The sequence below is a fragment of the Hippoglossus stenolepis genome, chromosome 6 (genome assembly GCF_022539355.2).
Source record: "Hippoglossus stenolepis isolate QCI-W04-F060 chromosome 6, HSTE1.2, whole genome shotgun sequence".
Taxonomy (NCBI): domain Eukaryota; kingdom Metazoa; phylum Chordata; class Actinopteri; order Pleuronectiformes; family Pleuronectidae; genus Hippoglossus; species Hippoglossus stenolepis.
The window spans coordinates 12,476,873-12,498,102 of NC_061488.1; the positions used below are offsets into that span (position 1 = coordinate 12,476,873).

Below are 21,230 nucleotides of genomic sequence, written 5' to 3' on the forward strand. Positions count from 1 at the left end.
GATGAATCAAATACGACCCAGGCGTTGGCGAGTGCGCATGCTGTGACTGGGACCCACAGCCTCTCCTTAAAAGGTAAAGGGAGACGTGCGCAAACGCAAGTCTGGCGTTTATTTAATCGATTGAGTTGCAAAGTTTAAATTATGCAAACTTCAGAGAATGGGCGATTAAATATGCTCGAGCATTCCTGTTCCCTCCTGCCACCGCCTGTTAAACATTTTGCGCACATGGGCTGGAAATTATAGCATCATCAAAACACCAGCATTGGTGCATTTCCAGTCGTAGTTGGAGGGGTTGATTATTTGTTTCAAATTACCTCTCGAAGCGTTATGATATGAAAACTGAGGGTTGTGTAGTGAGCCCTGATTGTTTCTATCGCATCTAAAAGTCTGGATTTTAAAAAGAAAAACTCTGAATTGGCCAATCAATAAATAAAAATAATTTGTGGATTATTGGCTTTTCACTTTTCACGTATGCATGCGTCATATCTTGGTGTGTGTTTTGCGTGGAAGGCGGTGAGTAGCTGCAGAACAACCGAGGCGGTTAGATCAATAACAAAACCCAGAAATGATTGTGAGCCATCTTGTTTATTCGTGATTTTACATCAACAATGGCGGGGGACACACAAATCCGTCTTTCACAGGAGAAACACCAGGAAACGAGCATATTGTTCACATCAATATATAACAAGACGTACATAAAGATTATATTCAGTGCAAAACAACTACGCTATATCACCAGCACATTGAAATAAAAATTCCCTTACTTTTTTTTTTTTGTTTTAATCGTTGTAATTGTAGCAGGTATTATCATACACAGTAAAATGTGCGTCATAGGCAGTTTTAGTTGTTGGGGAAATAGCTTGCGATCAGATCAGAGCGATGCCATGTAAGTGTGGAATATAAATTCTGCAAAGGCAAGGCTCTGAGTTTAGGTAGTGCCGTGGTACAATCTCTAACTTGTTCGCTTGGCTTTGAGCTATAATTGTCTTCCCAAGACTCACAAATTGTCTTCAAACAAGTGTATATTGTAATATTGGGTAAATGCTACATACATAACTTAATAATATAAGGTTTTTTTGATATAGAACACTTTCAAAATTAAAACCATATGAAATCTCTTATATTCAGAAATCTCTATTGCAATTTCCCCAGGTTTTAGGTAGCATCAAAGGATTTCAAACGATTGCATTTCCCTGGTATATCCTAGAAAACAAGAAGATGTCTGAGGAGCTATAATGGCTATCTTTGTCTAGGCCATTCACATGAAGACGAGTAAAACAGTTTACAGTAACAATTAGAAGAATAAAACGTGTGGGTTTATACACAGGCTGACAGCCAATGTAACTGCTGCGATGATGATGATGATGATGTCTGAACACTCACTACTAAGTTATAGGCCTACATTGGTTACTCTGACTGAAATGATGTTCTTATTTTTTGAATGTAGGCTATAATCTATTTACAACACAGGTCGACGTTGGTCATGTCTTTGATCTTATTGGCTAGGCTTTTGATGTTGTTATTATTAAAAAAGCAAATTTGTGAAAGTTAAAAAACAAATAATAGTAATAATAATAATAAGAGCTAAGCCATTTTCCATCTAACATGCGTTTTTAGATTTATTCCCCCTTCTCCTAATACAAAAACAAAAACAAAATTGCTACAAGCTTGTGTAGCTTCTAGAAAATTTCAAATGGAAATGCGATGTTGGAGAAACGTGAGAAGGGAGAATCTTGTCTATTTATGACAGCAATATTGTTGGGATTCCTGTTCCCTCTTGACAAAATGAAAGGGTGGTCATAAAGTTGACGCTCTCTGGCTCCTTGTGACTCTTCCTCTGTTTATGGGACCTCTCTCTCTCTTTTTTCTTCCTTTTTTCAGCCATATAACCATAAAAAAGGACCATAAAATCACTCCTTGGTCTCTTCTTTCTCTTCCGCTTCTTTCTCCTCGGCCTCTTCCACTTCACCGTCCTCGTTGCCCTCCTCCTCGCCCTCGGCTTCGGCCTCTCCCCTCTGACCCGGAAACTTGTCTTTGTTGTTCTCTTTTTTCCACTTCATCCTCCTGTTCTGAAACCAAATCTTCACCTGCCGCTCGGTGAGGCTCAGGGCGTGGGACACCTCGATCCTCCGCTTGCGGGTCAGGTAAGGGTTGAAGAGAAACTCCTTCTCCAGTTCAAGAGTTTGGTAGCGACTGTAGGTTTGCCTCCCGTTCCGTCTGCCTGGGGCTTGAATGAAATAAAGCCAGAGGTTAGCAGGACGGTTCCCCATTAAAAAAAAAAAAAAAACATGCAGATGACTTCTATTAATTCTGCATTGAATTGCATATTTTATTTCCATCAGCATGAATAGGCGATTAATCCTGGCTTTCACCCCATGTGCCAGCTCATATCCACTCATACAGACCGTGGAATACCTTTATTTAAAAGTTGTGTACATTATCAGTAATATATTTTTGCTCATAGGGGAAATTTCAAAATAAATATCCTTTAAGTAATAATGGTAATTTTCAGTCATGTTTGTGCCATTAACAGTTGGTGGAGTGATCAGCTGTCTAATGCAACTTTAACGCCCACTTCACTAAAGAGTTCCTATAGGTGAGTATGAGAAGACAGTGTATTTTTTAATTTTTTTTTAAAGAGTGTGTCTATTAATTATGAATTATTACATGTATATTATGGCATGTTCCTACAAACCTCGTGTATTATAGTCTATTTCAGATTGAAGCCTCTTTAAGGTAATACGCATGGTTTTCCTCTCTAGTGACATGGCTTCTAAATGCCTGATTTTCACACACACACACACACAGATACAGACACACACACACATACATTAGAGTAGAATGTAAAGAAATAAGGAGAATGTATAGTGTGGAAAGAGGTGAAGGTGCACTGTAACAACAGATGGGGGCATGGCTAATGTTAAATGTCTCTGAGTAGATAAAAATGAGGTTTACACCTGTGTGGAGTTAATGTAGCCTGATAGCCTGAACATGATGATCCGTGAATGGAAGAGGTAATGTCTACAAAGCCTTTATGATTATGGCCGTATGAGTCTGAGCCACGTTGGGCCTGAGGGTCGAATTACCCCCAAATCCCTAAAACCCGGATTCTGGATAAACCGGGGCATGCTGTGTCTGCAGCTAACCCTCCTGTCACTCTGCATGCTCAATCTGAGCTGTGTGGTAGCATCATATTTTAAACTATGACTTATCCATCCTCCCCCCCACCCCCCACCCCACACAGTGCCTTTCCGGAGTTTGTGAAATATCTTATGTGAACGATAATTGACTTGAAAGAGCTGGTGTCATGAGCTGCGATGAGCAATCCAGTGTTTTAAAGGCACTTTTGAAAGCAACAACTCAGCCCTGTATGGACATGTGCTGCAGAGGAACAGCAGCCTGCAGTACAGGTTGTATGTGCCCCATCATGTTCCCTCACTTATTTCGTTTTATAGTTATTGAGTCACACTCACATATATATATACACACACATGTGCTCAGGCACATTCAGCACACATGCAGACAAACACACACAGGCAGACACACGCTGACGCACACATACACACACACACACACACGCACACACACACAGGCACTCACAGGCGCGCGCACCGAGCAACACAGAAAGAATAGGAAATAATTGTACGATTCTGACCGTGGGGTCTCATCCAAGGAAACATAAGAGTGGGAGAGGTGTTTTGATTTAAGTGGCCTTGTCCTTCTCCGGGGTTAGAGCTGCTCGACGATTTACAGTCTGGGTATTGCGCTAGGCTTGCGTCTTGCTGGGTACCATAAAGCGTTTGCCTCGGAAGGGCTTCATATCCATAAAATTTCGTTGCGTCTCCGTGGCACGCCAGAGCGCAGGGGTTTTGCTGGTATCCGGGATTCGTGATCCCCGTGGTCCCGTGGTGGAAAAAGTCCTGCACATGATGGGACGGGTGCTGAAAGCCCGGCGCGGCTGCTCCGGGTCCGTAGACCAGCGTGTGGCTGCGGGCGACGCTTTGTGGAAACCTGCAGTCGTAGTAAGTTGGCTCCAGTGACTCGCCGCCTTTGTATTTAGAAAAAAGAGGGTTAACAAAATAGGAGCTCATGTTTGGTTGGCATCAAGCAGACGGGCTCTCTCGCAGCGGAATATCTCCTTTAGGATGATGGCAGCCTTTTGTTTAGGGTCCCAACTCGCGCAGCGCGCACAGGCAGACAAACCGGAACTAGGAGAAACGCTGCCCCTTTGGACAATCTACGGCAGCTCACTCTCTCTGAGCCGTTCCTCTCATCGGATTTCTCTCGCAGTCGTGAGTGGGGTGGTGTTTTTTTCGAGGCTCAAACCCGGCTCATGGCTTGTGCTTCGGATGTGTACGGTTTAAAAGCTGACTTGCTCGCCCGGCACAGTCACAGACGCTGCTCTTTTCTGTCTTTTTCCTTTTTTTTTTTTTTTTTTTTTTTTTTGAGCTTCCCACCCAACCACCCCCACCATGCACAGGCGCACCCCCACTCCCTCCTCCTCCTCCACTCCCCCCCACCACCCCTTCATCTCTCTGTGACCGGTCAGACGTGGGCCCTTACGTATATATATCCACCTTGAGAGGAGCTACACTAATCATAACCAACAACCCAAGAGGCTTTAAACGTGATCAATGTTGTATTTACAACTTAAAAAGCCGAGCTGATCAATGGAGACGAGGGGGGGGGAAACGGTTAAAATATAAAGACTGTGAAGCATGATGCATTTCCACCACATGTCTGAGTTTATAGTTTGTCTTGTCGTCTGTGCGTGGAGCTTGTGAGGTGCATGAAGCAGGAGTATCTACTGTGTAAAGGTGTCATGAGCTGGTGTTTGCCCTCTCGGGCCCAAGCGAAGGTTACGCACCGATCCCTAGGAAATAGTTGACCTTTTACTGACTCCAGGAGCTCGTTAAAAGCAATTCTACAAAATAGTACAAAAGCAAAACACAACTGGAGCTGTGTGACACAGGCGAATCATTTGGGGTTTCACACAAAACATCCCGGCCGTGTCATGTCGTGGAGCTGCAGGAGCAGAGCGGCACACTTTGCACCGCGCGCTGTAAAACACCGACACACGCAAATATAAACACGACCTATGAATACAGGGTGCCGCTTACTGACCCCGTAAAACCGACGAGGATGAGCAGTAAATCTCCCACGTGGAGGAGTTCATAAAATTTTACATGGGATGTTTAGCCACAATCAACGCGCGCACATTTCCCAGCTCAATAGTCGTATGGACTCTCTCCCTCCTCCCCCCTCTCTCCAAATATGCCAGTGTGGTTTTTGTGAGGTTACTGACGTTTTATACGCATCATCGTAAAATATGAAAGGCGCACGGGGCGAATTTATAGACCGTTCACACTCTATAAATATGCAGATTGACAATCATAGTTGCACATTTCTTGGGTGCTTTGAACCGCTAGTGCAGATGCTCCTATACAGTCAAACATGGAAATGTACCAATAAGCAGGTAGCTCTTTTTAAATAAAATAAACTGCATGTCCTAAATTATTATTACTATTACTATTGTGATTATTATGTTTGGTTGTTGTTTGATGCAATTCATTGTATAATGCTGTTGCTATTCCTGCTGTCAGTGTTGCCATGTATTATTATTGCAATGTAATTGATGTGAATTTTTTATGACTGCTATTAAAGTAGTAATTATATATTTTGAATACGCTTCCTGACTCTTTGTTTCATTATATTTTTAGGTGGTTTGTTTTTCCACCAAAACATTTTTAACTGATATATTATTTTTCACAGCATTAAAAATACTAAAAACTATTTTAAAAATAGCAACATTACAGACACATAACGTCCTAATAATCTATTTATATATTTATAGAAATGTATATATTGTTGCCCCTCGTTAAAAGTAATTCCCGTCTAAGCTCGAGAGAGGAATTCCAAAGAGCACACACGATGAAAGGTAATAAAAAAATACCACGTCAGCCACGTCCACAGCCAAGATTTTCAAAACCAAAAATTGGCAAAAACTGAAATAAATATTTACCTCAAAACATAGAAGGAAACTGAAAATTATAATAATAATAAAAGATCAATTTAAAATAAATCCAATGTGTGCACACATTCTGTTTCCAACACACCAAACACCTTAGTGCATTCCTGAATGCTGCTCTGTGGCCTATTACGCAAAATGCGGTGCGTGACCATATCTGTCATTTTGTCATCGATAGGTTGCTATTCATTCTTGAGCCAAGCCACAGAGTTGTAAAAAAAAAAAGCCATTCAAAACACACACTCTGCTCAAAACGTGGACCAACAGCGTCATCTAGTGTCGAGATGCGTACCTTAACCCGAGTGAGTCCACCAATCAGAAACAGCGGTGATGTGGAAAGAAAGGATCTCCCCATTTGTCCAAAGCCTGAATGATTCTGGTCTTTTTCCTGAAATAAAGCAGCTGTTTACCAGCACATCTGGAAGCACACAGCTCCACTCTCCCCTGTTGTACAACCAGCTCCAAGTGTGGGTTTTATCATTTAACGCCATGGCCCCTGTACCTGCCGGTATACCAGGGTGCATTGCAGCAGCCATATTTATGAACAATAACTATTGACGTTTTCCCATCTAATTGTGGGCTAATAGACCCACGCAGCCTGCGGAGGGGCTGCGGATGGCCCATCAGGCCAGAAGTCCCCCCGAACAGTGCGCATGACTCTCCTTTGAACGCGTCCACCACCACCGTCCATTAAAACCATAAAGTAATTTAGCCCAGACGTCTAGCCAGTTAGTCGAGTTTGCTTTGTTCGTCTGCATTTGAGACAAACAGCCGAGCTCCAACAGGGGCTGTAAAACTGGCATTTTTGTCCGAGCCGAGCGGAAATGTGCTGGATTGGTCTTTGAAATTGCTGCATCCTGTCCGTATTGTTCGCCACCACAAAAAGGCAATTTAGACCTATCCCAGGAAACAAATGCGAGACATGGGAAATTGTCTCTCACCTAAAACTCAGCTGCTCGGATTCAGTCTGAGGTTTTCTGCGAAGTGTAGTCTATTTTAGTAGGAGATTGATTTAGATTAAAAAAAATAAACTACGCAGCAGTGGTTTATATTTAGAAATCAATCTGCCTGCGTTCTTAGAAATGGGATATTTGCGCAAAGGTTTTCAAATAGGGTATTGTGCTGTGTGCATTTGAATTAGCTCTTCTAAAATTATTTTGTGTTTGAGTTCACACTGAAATAAAGGCTACTGCGGCAGCCCCTCCACATTAGTAAAAATGTAAACACAACAGCAGAAATAATGATGTGCCTTAAAACCATTACTACTATTATTATTTCTGGAGAAATGCGCATTTTCTCCGCATGGTAAAATGTGCATTTATTTGATTTGTACGCACATATTCCTCAGTGTGTGCGTGAGTTGTTAAAGCTGAAAATGTGGCTGATTTAAACTAAAGAATTAACACAAAGCAAAAATGAAAACAACTCTGTCCTGCTAAAGTCTTAGCTGCGCTGACACCGTGAGGGCTTCGGGCTTCGTCATTGTGCGCAATAGCAGAGCTCATTGAGGCCTTATATAGCTGTACACGACCAAAACACACCAGAGAGGAAGAGTTGTGTGGAGACGCAATTAATTAGAAAACTATAAAATGTTTGCGATCCGCAGCCCCGCTAGTACAATAATGATTGAGCGTGGCTGCACTTTCTCTGCGGCTTTTTAAAATTAAGATATTATGCGAGTCGAGGTGCAGTTCGTTGGGCCCTCGTGTGCAGCCGTGCACTAATGGCCAAATGCGCACACACGTGATGTCCACTTCGAGTCACAATAAATACAGAAAACAAGCACTTAGTGATTATGTTTATATTTGCAGAGTTTCTATAGCTACACTCTATAATTAAACTCGTAGACTACAGTCCCAAACAAAAGAGAGAAGATGCACAAATACAGCAACAACTATCACAAAAAAATACAAGACAAACTAGATCGCAGATGTTTTCTGTGTCTGTACAAAATACAACACCTGCACAACAACGTACAAAGGAAGTAAACATGAGAGAAGAAACATTCACATCATAAATTATTGTGGGTTTGTGAAAATTCTAAAGAATTCAAGTATTTTCTTTCTTCTTTTCAACGTAAACAAACTGCTGTGGTAGACTTTTCTATTACAAGAACAAGAAAAATGATAGATATTTATATAAAGGTATTTCAAAGTGAAAACAGAATGTGGGTGTCTTCTTTGAATTCTTTTTTATTTCTCGGTTTCTTTTCTTCAAGGCTTGACACAACGTGTGCACTGGAAAGATAACATGATCAGCATCAAACAGTCTCGAACTGAAGGTTAATACAAAATCCAACAAAGTGATAAATATGAAGAAGAGGAAGCGAGGTGGAGGAGAGGAAGGGGTCGTCGTGTGTTTTGGTACATTTGTGCTGTCCATGTGACTGGGTTCATCGCGCCTGAGTCCTCAGACTGCAGTCCACGTTATTGTTCTTTTCTATCGTTCCTTTCTTTGTTCATTTTCTTCATCTTCATTCGCCGGTTCTGAAACCAGATTTTGACCTGCCGCTCGGTGAGATTCAGGACCCGGGCCACCTCGTACCGGCGGTCCCTAGTCAGGTACATATTGAATAAAAACTCCTTTTCCAGTTCGAGAGTCTGGTACTTTGAGTAAGGGCATCGCTTCTTCCTTGTGGAGCGGGCATGTATCCAATTTGCCACTGGGTTATCTGCAAGTAAAACAAAAATGAAAATAAAGATGCAAATAATAAAAACAAGAGGACAGGGACACACACACACACACACACACACACATACTTATTATCAAAACTGATACTAAATGACAAATGACTGCCTCATGAGGGGGAAAACGCGCCTCTGGATTCACAACAATTCCAATGATGGTGATGGTGATGATGCGTCAATTTAAACACATCACACTGGGCTCTGTGGTGTTGAAGCTGATACTCAACGTTTAGAGGGAGAGATTCTCAGCTCGAGTCTGCACTGATTTGCTTCCTTGTCACTTTAACTTGCGAGTCACACCGTCGTAAAATACTCAATGCGCTTATTCACTTTATTGGCCCATAAAATGGCCAGTAGTTCAAGCCGTTACAGGTCCGTGCTGAAAGTCCTCCTATGTGTCCCTACATTCCTCAAGTTGGCCGCAGGAGTCATGTGAATTTGTTCTGGATCCGGAGAGAAAAAGCTGATTTTGAATGCAACTATAACTGCGTGTTGATCCTCTCGTTATTGTGCGTGTGAATAAAGTGTGTAATCAGTTGGAGTCAAGGGGAAAAGTGTGGCTTTACCTCGCACGATTGGCCTACATTTCCTTTTTTTAAAGTCGGCTCATGGGGCTTGACTTGCTGTATGTGATGGCACGGGGTCAAAATATGGTCGTAAAAATGCACCGTAAAGCATTTAGGGATGAATATTGACTCATGTCTAAAAAAGAAACACCTCGCACGTTTTCCACATTAAGCAGTGTCCCTCCAAATTCAACGTCTTCCTGTAGGTTTGAGTCCATGTTTACAACCCCGTCTGGTTTTATAGCCCCAATATCAGCCTAATAGCGTTTGTCTTTTATAGTTCCTAAAGCTTCTCCCCCTAAAGCAGAGGCGATTCAGAGCTGCACAGCAAAGAAGAGGCTCAAACACTTTATAATTTCATGCGGGGCGTTCAAAAAAAGCCTCCAAAGCAAAAGCAGTTTTTACACAATCTAAAAAGCAACAGACTCCCACCCGGCTGTAAAAGACTGCAGGAGCTTGAACTTACTCGGATCTAGCTCCGGCTTCTCCTCTTTATGTTTCTCCGAAGCCAGGAGCTCCGACTCGGGAGAGGGTATGTTTTGCTGCGCCTTGTCTCGCGTGTCAGTGGACGAGCAGTACAGATAATCCGCGTAGGTCCGTCCGCCGGAGCCGAGGCACTCTCCGGCTCTGTGCTCCTGGAAGGCGTCGGGCTTCAGCCCGTAGTGCCTGCCGTTTCCCGGATAGCCATGGAAAGTCACTGCGCCTGATATCGGCTCCAGCCATGAGCGCACGTACCTCGAGTCTGTGCCTATGTGAGGTTGGTGACTGTATGGATGGTAAACCACTGATGACTGGGAGTGCACGGGGGCCCAGGAGGTGGAGAAGACCGGCGCCTTGGGTGCGAAGCTGCAGGAAGGGTAGTCGGAGCACTCCGGTACTAGGGACGTCGGACGAGGGCCGGCTGGGTGCGAACCGGGCGCGGAGAAGCGAGCTGCAGCAAGGACATCCTCGTTTTCATGGTTGATCAAGGAGTCCACATAATAATTACTTATGGGACCCGTGGTCGACATGTCGAAGCCTCCCCGACTCTTTTACATGCATCCGATTATTATATGGAGTGTATGTGTACTTTTTTATCTAGCCATAGAACAATCAAGGCAGGTAATTATTTCTCAACGCTTCCCTGCCTGCTATTGGCTGCCTCGCCGCCACGTGATTATATTTACCCCCACAGAAATTGTACAGTGGATCAATGCGCCACTTATCCTGGGATACCGTTGCACATAAATCGGATTAAAGAATACGCTCTCTCGCTCCTTTTCCCTCGGACGCATTGGAGGTAACTCTCACTGCCATGTTTCTATAAGAAGATGATATTTAGGAGTGTTAATAGCGGTTGTGTGCGGTCGCATATTAAACCCGCAGAGCATTCGATAACGTGGAGGGTTTATAACTTCCTGCGGAATGTTGTTAATTTCTTAATAGAGAGAGGAGCCTTCACAGTAGCCACGCGCTCATATACATATATAGACACAGAGGCGAGGGGGGATCCAACTCCGGGATGCAGGATACCCCAACAATAAAGTTTGCACTGTTTTAACGATGGCGCAACAGACCAAACATTTCCTAAGTGGGGATTTGCGGAGATAGGCGAGGAGGGGATTCGGATTCTTGACAAGCAGCCCACTACAGCGGGCTATATTCGGCTGGTGACCGTTCATGTTTTTTATGCGCATCAATAAATTTTAACGAGGGCCATTTGATTGTTCATAAACGTGTCGTTAATAAGAGTACATCCGGGTTCCCCCAGCCTAAGCATAAAACCTGCACCGCCACTGTAGATGCGTGTGGAACTATTTATATTAAAGACAAGGAAAAGAGAAAAGGCCGAGGACACAGGATGGAGGAGGACAGAGGAGCAGTGGAGGTAAACGGGTTCAACCCAATGAAGGCTTTCAACATTGGGACTAATGCTCGTGTTGTGTCTAATGCCAGGACTTTACTGTATTCGCCCTGCAGTGCACCAGCGTAGCTTGTCAGTTATGAGGCTGTAAAAACAACCCTGACCTCTTCTGCAGGAGACAAATATAAGACAATGCTTCTATGCGCAGGAGACGGAGGAAAGCGAGGAAGGCACCAGTGTCATTGGGGAACACAATTAGACTAATTGTACCATAAATAATAATGAGGGAACTTTAATGCATGTGTGCGCAGACTGGACGGGGGCAGAGCTAATGCACCAGTAAATCCCACTAAAAGCAGCACACGTTATATTTCTGTGATGTGGTGACTTTGGTGCGAAATAGTATTTGTGCTTTTAGGGTGAAGAATTAATAGTGATGCTGACGGGTGTTGTTTTTTTTGGGCTGTTTTGATGCTGTGTTTGCGTTTATGTTTTATCCGCCTGTGGTTTTGGAGGCTGTTTGTTTTTTGGGTTATACGCGTGATGGTGTTCGTAATTGCTTCTGACATTGTATCTTGTGGACAAGTGGTTGGTAAAAAAAACAAGAAAGGCGGTCAGGAAAAAGGGCTAATTAAACTTTAAGATGAGAGTGAAATATTTATATGTTTGTGCAGATCAAACAGTGGTCATGCGTAAAAGGGAAATTATAATAGTGCAGCCGTGCAAACCACTACACGCTGAAATTAAATCAAACTGGGCGCAGAATGATCCATAAAGTACGAACTGACAGTTTAACCAAAGACACAAACTTCAAAATAAAACACAGTTTTGAAGTTATAGTTGTTTGAATCCGAATGTGTTGAAATTAAAAGAAGACTTTTGTCAAAGCCCAGACTACACGGGGCAAATGACGTCACCTATTAGATACAATTGCAACATTTGTTTGTCCAAATTATTTCTCACGGTTCACAATGAACTGACGTGTTATTCAATATTCAGTTTTCGCGCATATGGCATGACAAAAAATGTAATCGGTATGTATAGACGCATTCTGGAAGTGCGATGTGCGTCATGGCTGCTGAGTTCAGTTTCAACCATGAAATTTAAAAGGCCAGACGCCAGACCTGAACCCCGATTGCGCCAAACGGTATCCTGGAGTGTGCTGATGACTGCGCCAGCCTGCAGGGACTCAAATATTCCCCCACATGTTTACAGGAATAAAGCCGTTAACTGCATTTACCTCATTTTACACCAGATCGTATACGCGTGTGTGTATATGAGTGTGTGTGTGTACGTGTGTTTTCTGCAGGTTGAAGGTCTGAGTCCGTTAATTCAACTGCTGCCATTACAGCTGAATGACAAAGTGCCCAATGACCATTTATTACAATAACATATGGTCATATAAATACATTATAGAGTCATATAGCCATGTTCAGAGTAATCCACTGAAATCCTCATTCCTTTATGTTCTCGTGGGTGTTCGCGCTCGTGCGCGTGTGTGTCCATTAATAGTAAGTAATTATATTTTAAACAACGTATCTATTCCACTTGTTTATCCATGTTTGATGAGCTATAATAAAAACTAGATCATCAAGATTTCCTCAGTTGTTTCTTGTTTCTCAAATGTCTGTCTTGTGCTACGTTCGAACAAAACTGAAACTGCCACTGAAACAGGTCCAGAAAAAACGCTTCTATCCCGCATGGATAACAGTATGATTTTATTTCAAATGGTCACGCTGTGTTCAACATTTTACATAGAAAAACATCCTGCTATACGGTGAACAAAGCAAAAAGTAACAGTAGTTAATTTCGTTCAACAGAATATCCTCCGGTGTCATCGATACACAAAAACAAAGACCAGATAAAAGATAAAAGAATGCGTAAAAGTTAAGGAGATAAATCAAACAACAATGTTTGTTTAGTTTGCTTTCAAATAGACTTTGCGCTCCTCCACAGCCAAGTTTAGTCATTTTTGTTATTATTGTCCAAAATCCCACATTTGCCTCTTAAAGGCTTCAGTCTGTCTCAATCGATCCTTTGACTTTGTAACATGAACACACGGCGTGTTTCAGACAGGATGTGCCCATATACCTCAAATATGATGATGAGGACTTAATCGGTTGTGATAACATCAATACTTGAAACTGATACGATCATATGAGATTGTGTCTGACATTTCTCTATCACACGATCAAGATTTCCCTTGATAACAACAGAGCAAATACGATTGAGATAGCTGTGGCTGTGTAACGTATCTCCAAACTGACGTGGACAGAGTTGTTTTGGTTATACAGGACGTTTATTAGCAGTTTGGGGGTCTTTATATGTCAATTGGAGAAAGAAGCCTGACACCGAGTCACAGTCTGGATGTAGGTATATATATGTTACTGTTTGAATTAACTATTTGAGGACCAACGCCTTTAATTCCGATACCTTCAAACCACTTTTAAAAAGCTTCAATATGCACCATGAAACGGTTGCGATTTAAATAACAAAGCCAATATTCAAACTGCAGAGTTTAAATATTCTTTATTTAAAAAGTTTGAATTGCAAATTACCACAGAATATTCTGCATGTATTTCCTTATGACCACAAAGCAGATGGACGAATTAAGACAATATTATCTCCTGTGTATGTTCATGTAAATATCCTCTTCATTGTCGGTTCAGTCTAGACTGTGTTAGCTCTCACTTCCATCAGAATAACCAGTTGGCGTCACCTCAGGTTAGATGGATATCAAATGAGTGTTGTGACAGGACTTTCTTTATACGGTCTCATACATCTCATGGCTTATTGTGTAAAGGCGCGTTGTCCATTCTTCCGGTAACAGTGATAGAATCACAACATATAGACCTAAGCACTGTAAATATTGCCATGACGCTCCACATCAAACAGGAAGTTTCTCTCTCCCACACACACACACACGATGCAGTGTAAACCAATTAGTGCTTTATCTATAGTCAACATTTGGAGCATATTATCCGCGCACAAGCTATGCATATGGAAAAATTCAAAGTGAATATCAAAAGTTATTTATAAAAGTCCCAATGTGCGGAACAGACAGCACCGCGAATACCAGAGTCACTGTGATCAGCACAGAAACAGAGAAGCCAGATACGCGTCTTAATTATAGAATAAAGCTCCAATCCGAATAAACGTTTTCAGTCTGAACACTTCAAATCTAATTCCCTCAAATCTAATTCCCACGTTTTACAGAATAACACATTGTGGGATCTATTGCTAATCAATATAGACATTTATATCATAACAGATATGATAAGAGTAACCCTCGTGTAATAATGATCAGATCATCAGTTTTAGCTTGGATTTTGGTCTTGCGTAAAACAGCTTTAATTTCTAATTCCACACCATTGAAATAGGACATTGTTCCTAATTATAACCCTAATGATGATTAAATATAAAAAACGCATTTTGAGTTTCATTTGGCTGAAAACGCTCAAAATAAAAAACAAGAAGAAATATCTGAACATTTTCCAGAGAAAGAAAGTTACTGTCCTTTGTCTTCTCCACCTAATCATTTACTAATTATTGTAAAATTGTACAAACACAGTCCAGGATGCTGATTTTTTTAAATATACATCTCAAAATCTAAATCTAGTTTAACCCCCCAAAAAGGCAGAGGAGTGGTAAGCATAGTTGCTTCGTGTCTGATCATGCCAGTGGCAGTAACACATCCTCAGCTGTCCTAGGGAGGTGTCTGTGTGAAGCCCTCAGTTCCTGTGCACCACAACAAAGTGAAATAAATTGCTTTATGTGTATATGGTTTTAGGGTGAATCTGTGCAGCGTTCGGGGCTGTTTCCAGCGCTGTAAAGTCTTTGTCAGTGATGCATTCCAAGGGAGACACTCATTCACTGCAGCTGAATGAAAGTGACTTTGGATTCCAGACTGTCTCTTCCAGTTGCACCACCGCCAAAGGGAGGAGGGGGCTGAGAAAACAAGGGGAAATAGTGACCGGTATAAACACTGGTCTCCCTTGCAAGAAAAAGAAAAAAAGATGCTGACTACGCCACAGGAGCAGACTCTTCCATAAATAAATGATTGTGTTTCCTCTCGATAATCTGTCCTGAAGATTTCTGTTTTCCTCCGTGACCTTATTTTACCTCTGCTTGTACACTGCTATTGATTCATGTTGTCAATAATCAAATGGTTTGGCTTAAGGCAAGAGGTAAATGTGTGTATGTGCTATATTTTCCCAATGTAAATACATTTATTCCCATGTTTGCTGAATCATTTAAATATTTCAGTGCTATTGGATAATCATATTCAATATTCAATACTGATGCTACTGGAGTTTAATTCTGAACAATATCAAACAACTAAATTATTTGTATTAGTAAAGTGAAATTATTTAATAAAATAATGGTTGGGCGTAAAAAGTATCTTCATTTCAAGGAAGAAAACTTCTGACACTGGGATGAACACGATTGAGGACATTGAAAATATGGAATAAAGTAGCCTAGTTACACTGATGAATGCACAACACAATAATTACAGAAATTCCACAGGACAAAAAATATTAAACAGGTCTTAATTATCAAAATGTGATTTATAACCGAACGAGTGAGGCCATTAAAGCATAAACTGTGGTAAATTATTTGAGCTCATATAGCGTCAGGTATTTTATAATTAAGTTTCTGCTTGGTATAAAAACAAAATTAATTCAGAGAGGAAAAAGACACATGTCTGAGTCGTGCGTGAACAGACCCAAGAACAAAAACTGCTCACATGGGATCATCGGGATGTCAATACGCATCAATTTATATACCTGCTTCATTTACAGGATAAACATATAAGAGCCAAATATCCATCCATCCATCCATCCATCCATCCATCCATCCATCCATCCATCCATCCATCCATCCATCCATCCATCCATCCATCCATCTATCAATCCATATATCCGATCATAAAGCAGCTGAAACCATTAAACCCATGCAGGCAACCAGTGATGACAGATGCAGCACAACGCAGTCTAAAACTTTACCCCATGTTGTTTACAACCTATTCTCCCTGTGAGAGCTTCGGGAGGTTTTACAGCCCGCCACAAAACAACAGCCAAAGAAAGAAAACGTCTCTGTCCGAAGATATTGCAGCTCAGTTCATTTACAATGCCATTTGCGGGGGGAACCTGTGTGACTATAGGGGGTAATTCAGCGGAAATTGTGCCCTTGATGAAGACGAACTGACGTAATCAAGGCAGTTTCTTGTTGCCGAGCCAGGAAGCCAACCCCAACAACATGAAACTACCTAAACCACGCTTCAGCTTCGCGCAAAAAAGGGGGTTAGAATCCACGGACAAGGACAATGCATGCATGCACAAAGCCAAGTGAGGATTAACACTATCCAGCACAAAGAGGAAAGGCGAGTACCAGCACAATAAAAAACCACACCGGGCTGCAGCCAGGCTACTTTCTCAATTACACTGCTTAGATGGCAATGCACGTGTTGACGAGTTAACTCATAAAGAAACGTGTCAGCTTTAATATCCTATAGTTGTAACAGCATGAGTAGTATGTAGCTGCAAAGCACAGCGTGTACTCAGCTGGTACATATATGCCACCTTTAAAATGAAATCAGAGTATGCATCCACAAACAAAAATGCCAACAATATTAGCAACCAGCAGAGTGGAATAAAAACAAAAGAAATCATCAGCAGCTGAATAATATCCGCCACTTCGTGTGAGTGATCAACGTGAGCAGGCATGCACCGTGCGTGCCACAGGAGCTGTCAAGCAGGCTTCCCTGACAGATGTGGCACAGTTTCCTGCACAGGACGTGGAAATATTCATGAAATATGAGTCCTACCTTCACTCGCCCCCGCAGACGCCTTCCTGCCGTGTTTAGTTATCCACGTGTTTGCCGTGATGCGTGTTGTTGTTGTTGTTATTGTCCCTGCAGCCGTCGTGGTCGCTGTCCCTTTTTATCCACCATCTTTCTTATCTCCATGCTCCCGTGCAGCTCCCATTATCCCGGGCAGGAGGAGGGTGGCTGCTCCTGCCAGCCCCGGCGACTCGGCTGGATCCTGCACACATTGCAGTCTCTACTGTGTGGATTAGCCCTCCTCCACACACACCTTTAAACGCATCTTTTACTGCTGCAGCACATTATATTTGCAGATCATAAAATCCTCCCCCAACGCTTTCCAGGGCGAACCTGACATTAGAATTTTATGACCTTGACTTACTGTGGTCACCTGGATAATATTTAAATCAACGTTATGGTCTCTCACTTCTATTAAAACTGCCTTGATCTCCTTCTCTCATCCGCAGTGTCTCTCCCTCCCTCTCATCCCCACCACTATGCCATCAGGGGAAGGACAAAGTTGGTATAAAACCTTTGCGTTTCCCCCCTCCTTTTATTGTTTTGGAATCGTGTGCCATGACATAGCTTGATATCATCCTGTGCATGCACAGTGCACAGCACGGCGGCAGACACCGGGGGAGGAAGCTGCACAAGAAGTGGCACAACATTCATTATGGCTCAGCAGAGTGATACTGCTTACGTGCCACGAGTTGTTTATACACTGCTGGGGAGCGTCTCCTCCTTTGGTTTGGTCTTTGTTTTTGTTCTTTTGTTAATTTAATCACCAGGTAACAGCACATCACTGACCCCATGCTGCAGCAAGTGTTCACCTGGAAATCAAAGTCTAGTCTGCAGGCTGGGGAGTATCATCAATTTAGGAGGGCGTGTTTGTGTGTGTGTGTGTGTGTGTGTGTGTGTGTGTGTGTGTGTGTGTGTGTGTGTGTGTGTGTGTGTGTGTGTGTGTGTGTGTGTGTGTATCAGATAAGAGAGGAAAATTGATAAATGATGAATGATACATGCCTGCCTGTCTGTATTTGTGCCATGCGTCATATCTGTGTTATGTCTAAATTTGTGTGTGTGCGTGCGTGTGTGCGTGAGTGTAGATGTTGATGTGTGTGTGCGTAAATATCTCCTCAAGAGTAGCTGTAAACTGCACCCTGCCCCCTTTCGCGGCTCTCCCTGTTCAGCTTCTTGAGCTTCATGCGTCTGTTCTGGAACCAGATCTTGACCTGTCTGTCGGTCAGGTTGATACTCCGGCTGATCTCCAGGCGGCGCTCCCGAGACAGATACATGTTGAACAAGAACTCCTTCTCCAGCTCCAGCGTCTGGTACTTTGTGTAGGGACACCGCTTCTTCCGACCACTCTTGGCTTGTAACCAGCTCCCCATCGTCTTCCCCGCGGATAAATCATCTGCACCGGAGAAAAACAAAGAGAAATTACAACCATGGCCAAACGGCAGAGGCCTGGAGGATTTGTGCAGGGAATCACATGCAGCTTCATGACACAATCAATACAGCGGATGCTGCTACATGTACACACCCATTTCTCAAACGCACGTTGAAGACCGTCCAACAGCAACAGAATTAAATTGTACCTATAGATGCGGATACTCCGTGACTCACTTGAACAAATGAAGGACGCAACACATCCCACCTTGAGCTACAACTCCTACAGCTCGCAAATTGCTTTCGTATGACGTATGGTTATAATTGGATCAAATCAAACTAGGGTGTGTAAGCGCTTCTTTTGTCTTGTTGGACCTCAGACTCCCATAAAATGTTATTACTTCTGCACACGAGTGCCAAATGAAAAAATTTGGGAGGTTCATCCCAAAACATTAGGAAGTCTCTGTAGCATAATGCAGGATTAATACTAATAATAATAAAAACATAACAGGGACAAAGGAGCAAGACATGTGTGTGATACAGAAGGGAGAAATCACACTGCTACACATTCAGTTAATTCCTTGATTAGCTTGTGGACTCTAGGGAATAACGCCTCTTTTGCAAACACAAAGAGACACACACACACACACACAACACGCAGGTTACAGTAATAATTACCCTAATGTGAACACTGAATTAGTGGCCCACATTTAATCATTGTCAAAACATTTAATTCACTAATATGGGATTAAGGGGACACACACACACACACACACACACACACACACACACACACACACACACACACACACACACACACACACACACACACACACACACACACACACACACACACACACATATTCAATAAGTCGCCTCCTTTGCCTTTGGTATATCTTCCAATTAAATTAAAGGAAATTAAAAAGGAGCTTGTCGGTCATCATGCTTTTAGCCCAACTCATAAATAACACAACAAACCGAAACCAGGTTTAAACCGGAGCAAAAGAAAAAGAGGCAAAGGGAATGTGCAATAACATAATTGTAGCTAGCTTCAATTTATGAGGAGTAGATTATCATATGATATCGTTATTATGAGTAAGATCATAATAACATATTATATAAATCGACTGATCACATATTTGAAAAATAAAATCTAATTAAACAGTGGTATTTGTGGTTTTGTCAGAAAAACCCAGAAATTCAGTATATTATTATCAATCTGCCACTTTTAGAATAAAGTAAAAGAGAAGACACGTGTGCTCAGACGTGGACCTTTTATTCTAAATTATTACGCTGCAAAAACTGGGCTGGAGTTATTATGAATTATCGCCTCATCGAGGCAGAAACGTGAATTTCTAATGATTTTTGAAATATCATGCATGAGAAATATGCACCGAGGTTTTGAAATTATTAAGCCAGAGCAAAACGTTTTCAGCTGCTGATAAAAACCGTACAATTTTCATATATTGGCTCGGTGCAAGAAATTTAAGGCGCAAAATTGTGCTGTTAAAAATGGTTCCGTCTGACAATGAATATGATCCATGTAAGAGAGAGAGAGAGTGGAGGACGAGAAAGTGAGAGGGAGAGGAGTGTGTGTGTGTGTGTGTGTGTGTGTGAGTGTGTGTGTGTGTGAGGGAGAGAGAGAGAGAGAGAGAGAGAGAGCGTGTTTATTTCAATGATAACTGCCCATCTCACATTCTCACATTAATGGAAAGGTGTTAAATACCACGGGAACCATAACCCCTGCTAGGCGAGGCTGTCAAATGCCCATACAGCCCCATATGACTGCTATCAAACACCAGTCTGCATTATTGGAGCGTGACACACAACGTGCACGCACAACACACACACACACACACAAACACGCACATACACACATAGCAATGCATCCATGCACGCGTGGAATATTTTGGGGAAGCTGTAACTAACAAATTATTTGTGTGCATGTGTTTGTCTGCATACGTTTATATGCGTGTGTGTGTGTGTATGTGTGTGTATGTGTGTCTTTGTGTGTGTGTGCGTGTGTGTGTGTGTGTCAGGGGGGGGGGGTTGCTGTATAGTATTATTAGTAGTAGTATTAATCTACCTTTTAAATCCCCGTCCGAGTTATCTGAGCAGCTGTCACTCTTGGCCTTCTCCTCCTTCCTGCCCTGACTCCCCTCTGTCTCTGGAGCCTCTCTCGCCGCCTCCTGCGCCGCTTTGCTGCAGCTGATTGTCGATGCTGGGGCTGATTCAACAGATGTCGCCAAGTGTGTCAGGGAGAAGCCGGAGGGGAACTGCTGCGGGTCGTCCTGCTGCGGCCTCGCTCCGCTGTACACCTGGAAACAGCCGCCGGACGAGGCGGCAGTTTGCTGAGGCCGGCAGCTATTGTCTCCCAGCCGGATGTAAGTGGCCGACTCTGTTGTGTGTTTCCCCTTATTGCTGTCATCCTGATAGAGGCAACAAAACGCCTCCTCTTTGACGTTACCCGCTGGAAACGAGCAGGGTTGTAAACACTGGGCAACAGGTTGTTCGTCCCTGCTGCTTTTGGAGGCTGGGGTCCATGTGGCCAGCTGGGCTGACAGGTAGGGCCCGTCCTGGAAGCCGCCGAGCGCCAGGGCGCCCGGAGGAGCCTCGTCTCGTTTGGAGAGTGGAGAGGGTCCAATCTTGCCAATGTTTCTCATCACTGAATATCCGTACTCTGCGGCTGAGTGGATGTACATTCCGGGGCTGCTGGAGTAACCCTCACCCCTGAAGGAAGATGATCCTCCCATTAAGGAATCCATCAGGAAGTTACCGGGCGCTATGTTATTCGGACATGACATTTTTTTTGCATTTGGCAACACAGTGATCGTGTGGTGTGTTCCACTGGTCTGGACTACGGGATTTCTCCGGGACAATCAGGACAGTGGGATGC

At 42.8% G+C, this 21,230-nt stretch overlaps 2 protein-coding genes across 4 annotated transcripts in view; both read right to left on the reverse strand.

Moving 5' to 3' along the window:
* hoxc8a (homeobox C8a) overlaps nucleotides 1-21,230 on the reverse strand; it is a 55,832-nt gene extending 34,602 nt beyond the window's left edge. The window contains exons 1-3 of one of the 3 annotated variants that reach the window (XM_047340240.1): nucleotides 20,421-21,230; nucleotides 16,952-18,359; nucleotides 2,130-2,227 (exon numbers count right to left, since the gene is read on the reverse strand). In XM_047340240.1, the coding sequence (XP_047196196.1) occupies nucleotides 18,082-18,359; nucleotides 20,421-21,138 (996 nt within the window). In that variant the 5' untranslated portion in view covers nucleotides 21,139-21,230 and the 3' untranslated portion in view covers nucleotides 2,130-2,227; nucleotides 16,952-18,081. Of the gene's footprint in view, nucleotides 1-566; nucleotides 2,228-3,655; nucleotides 4,409-16,951; nucleotides 18,360-20,420 lie in introns of those variants that run through there. The other 2 variants (XM_047340239.1, XM_035158811.1) reach the window with 2 other exon arrangements.
* On the reverse strand, nucleotides 7,814-10,593 carry hoxc9a (homeobox C9a). Its single transcript, XM_035158818.2, has 2 exons — nucleotides 9,748-10,593; nucleotides 7,814-8,699 (listed from the first exon to the last, which is right to left on the reverse strand). Exons 1-2 carry the CDS (start codon nucleotides 10,289-10,291, stop codon nucleotides 8,455-8,457), a joined length of 789 nt encoding a protein of 262 aa, XP_035014709.2. The 5' UTR covers nucleotides 10,292-10,593; the 3' UTR covers nucleotides 7,814-8,454.

Excerpts from the sequence above, each read along its gene's own strand:
- hoxc9a (XM_035158818.2), bottom strand. The coding sequence starts at position 10,291 with ATGTCGACCACGGGTCCCATAAGTAATTATTATGTGGACTCCTTGATC. Across the intron at positions 8,700-9,747 it reads GAAGCCGGAGCTAGATCCGA|ATAACCCAGTGGCAAATTGG; the intron begins GTAAGTTCAAGC and ends TTTTACTTGCAG.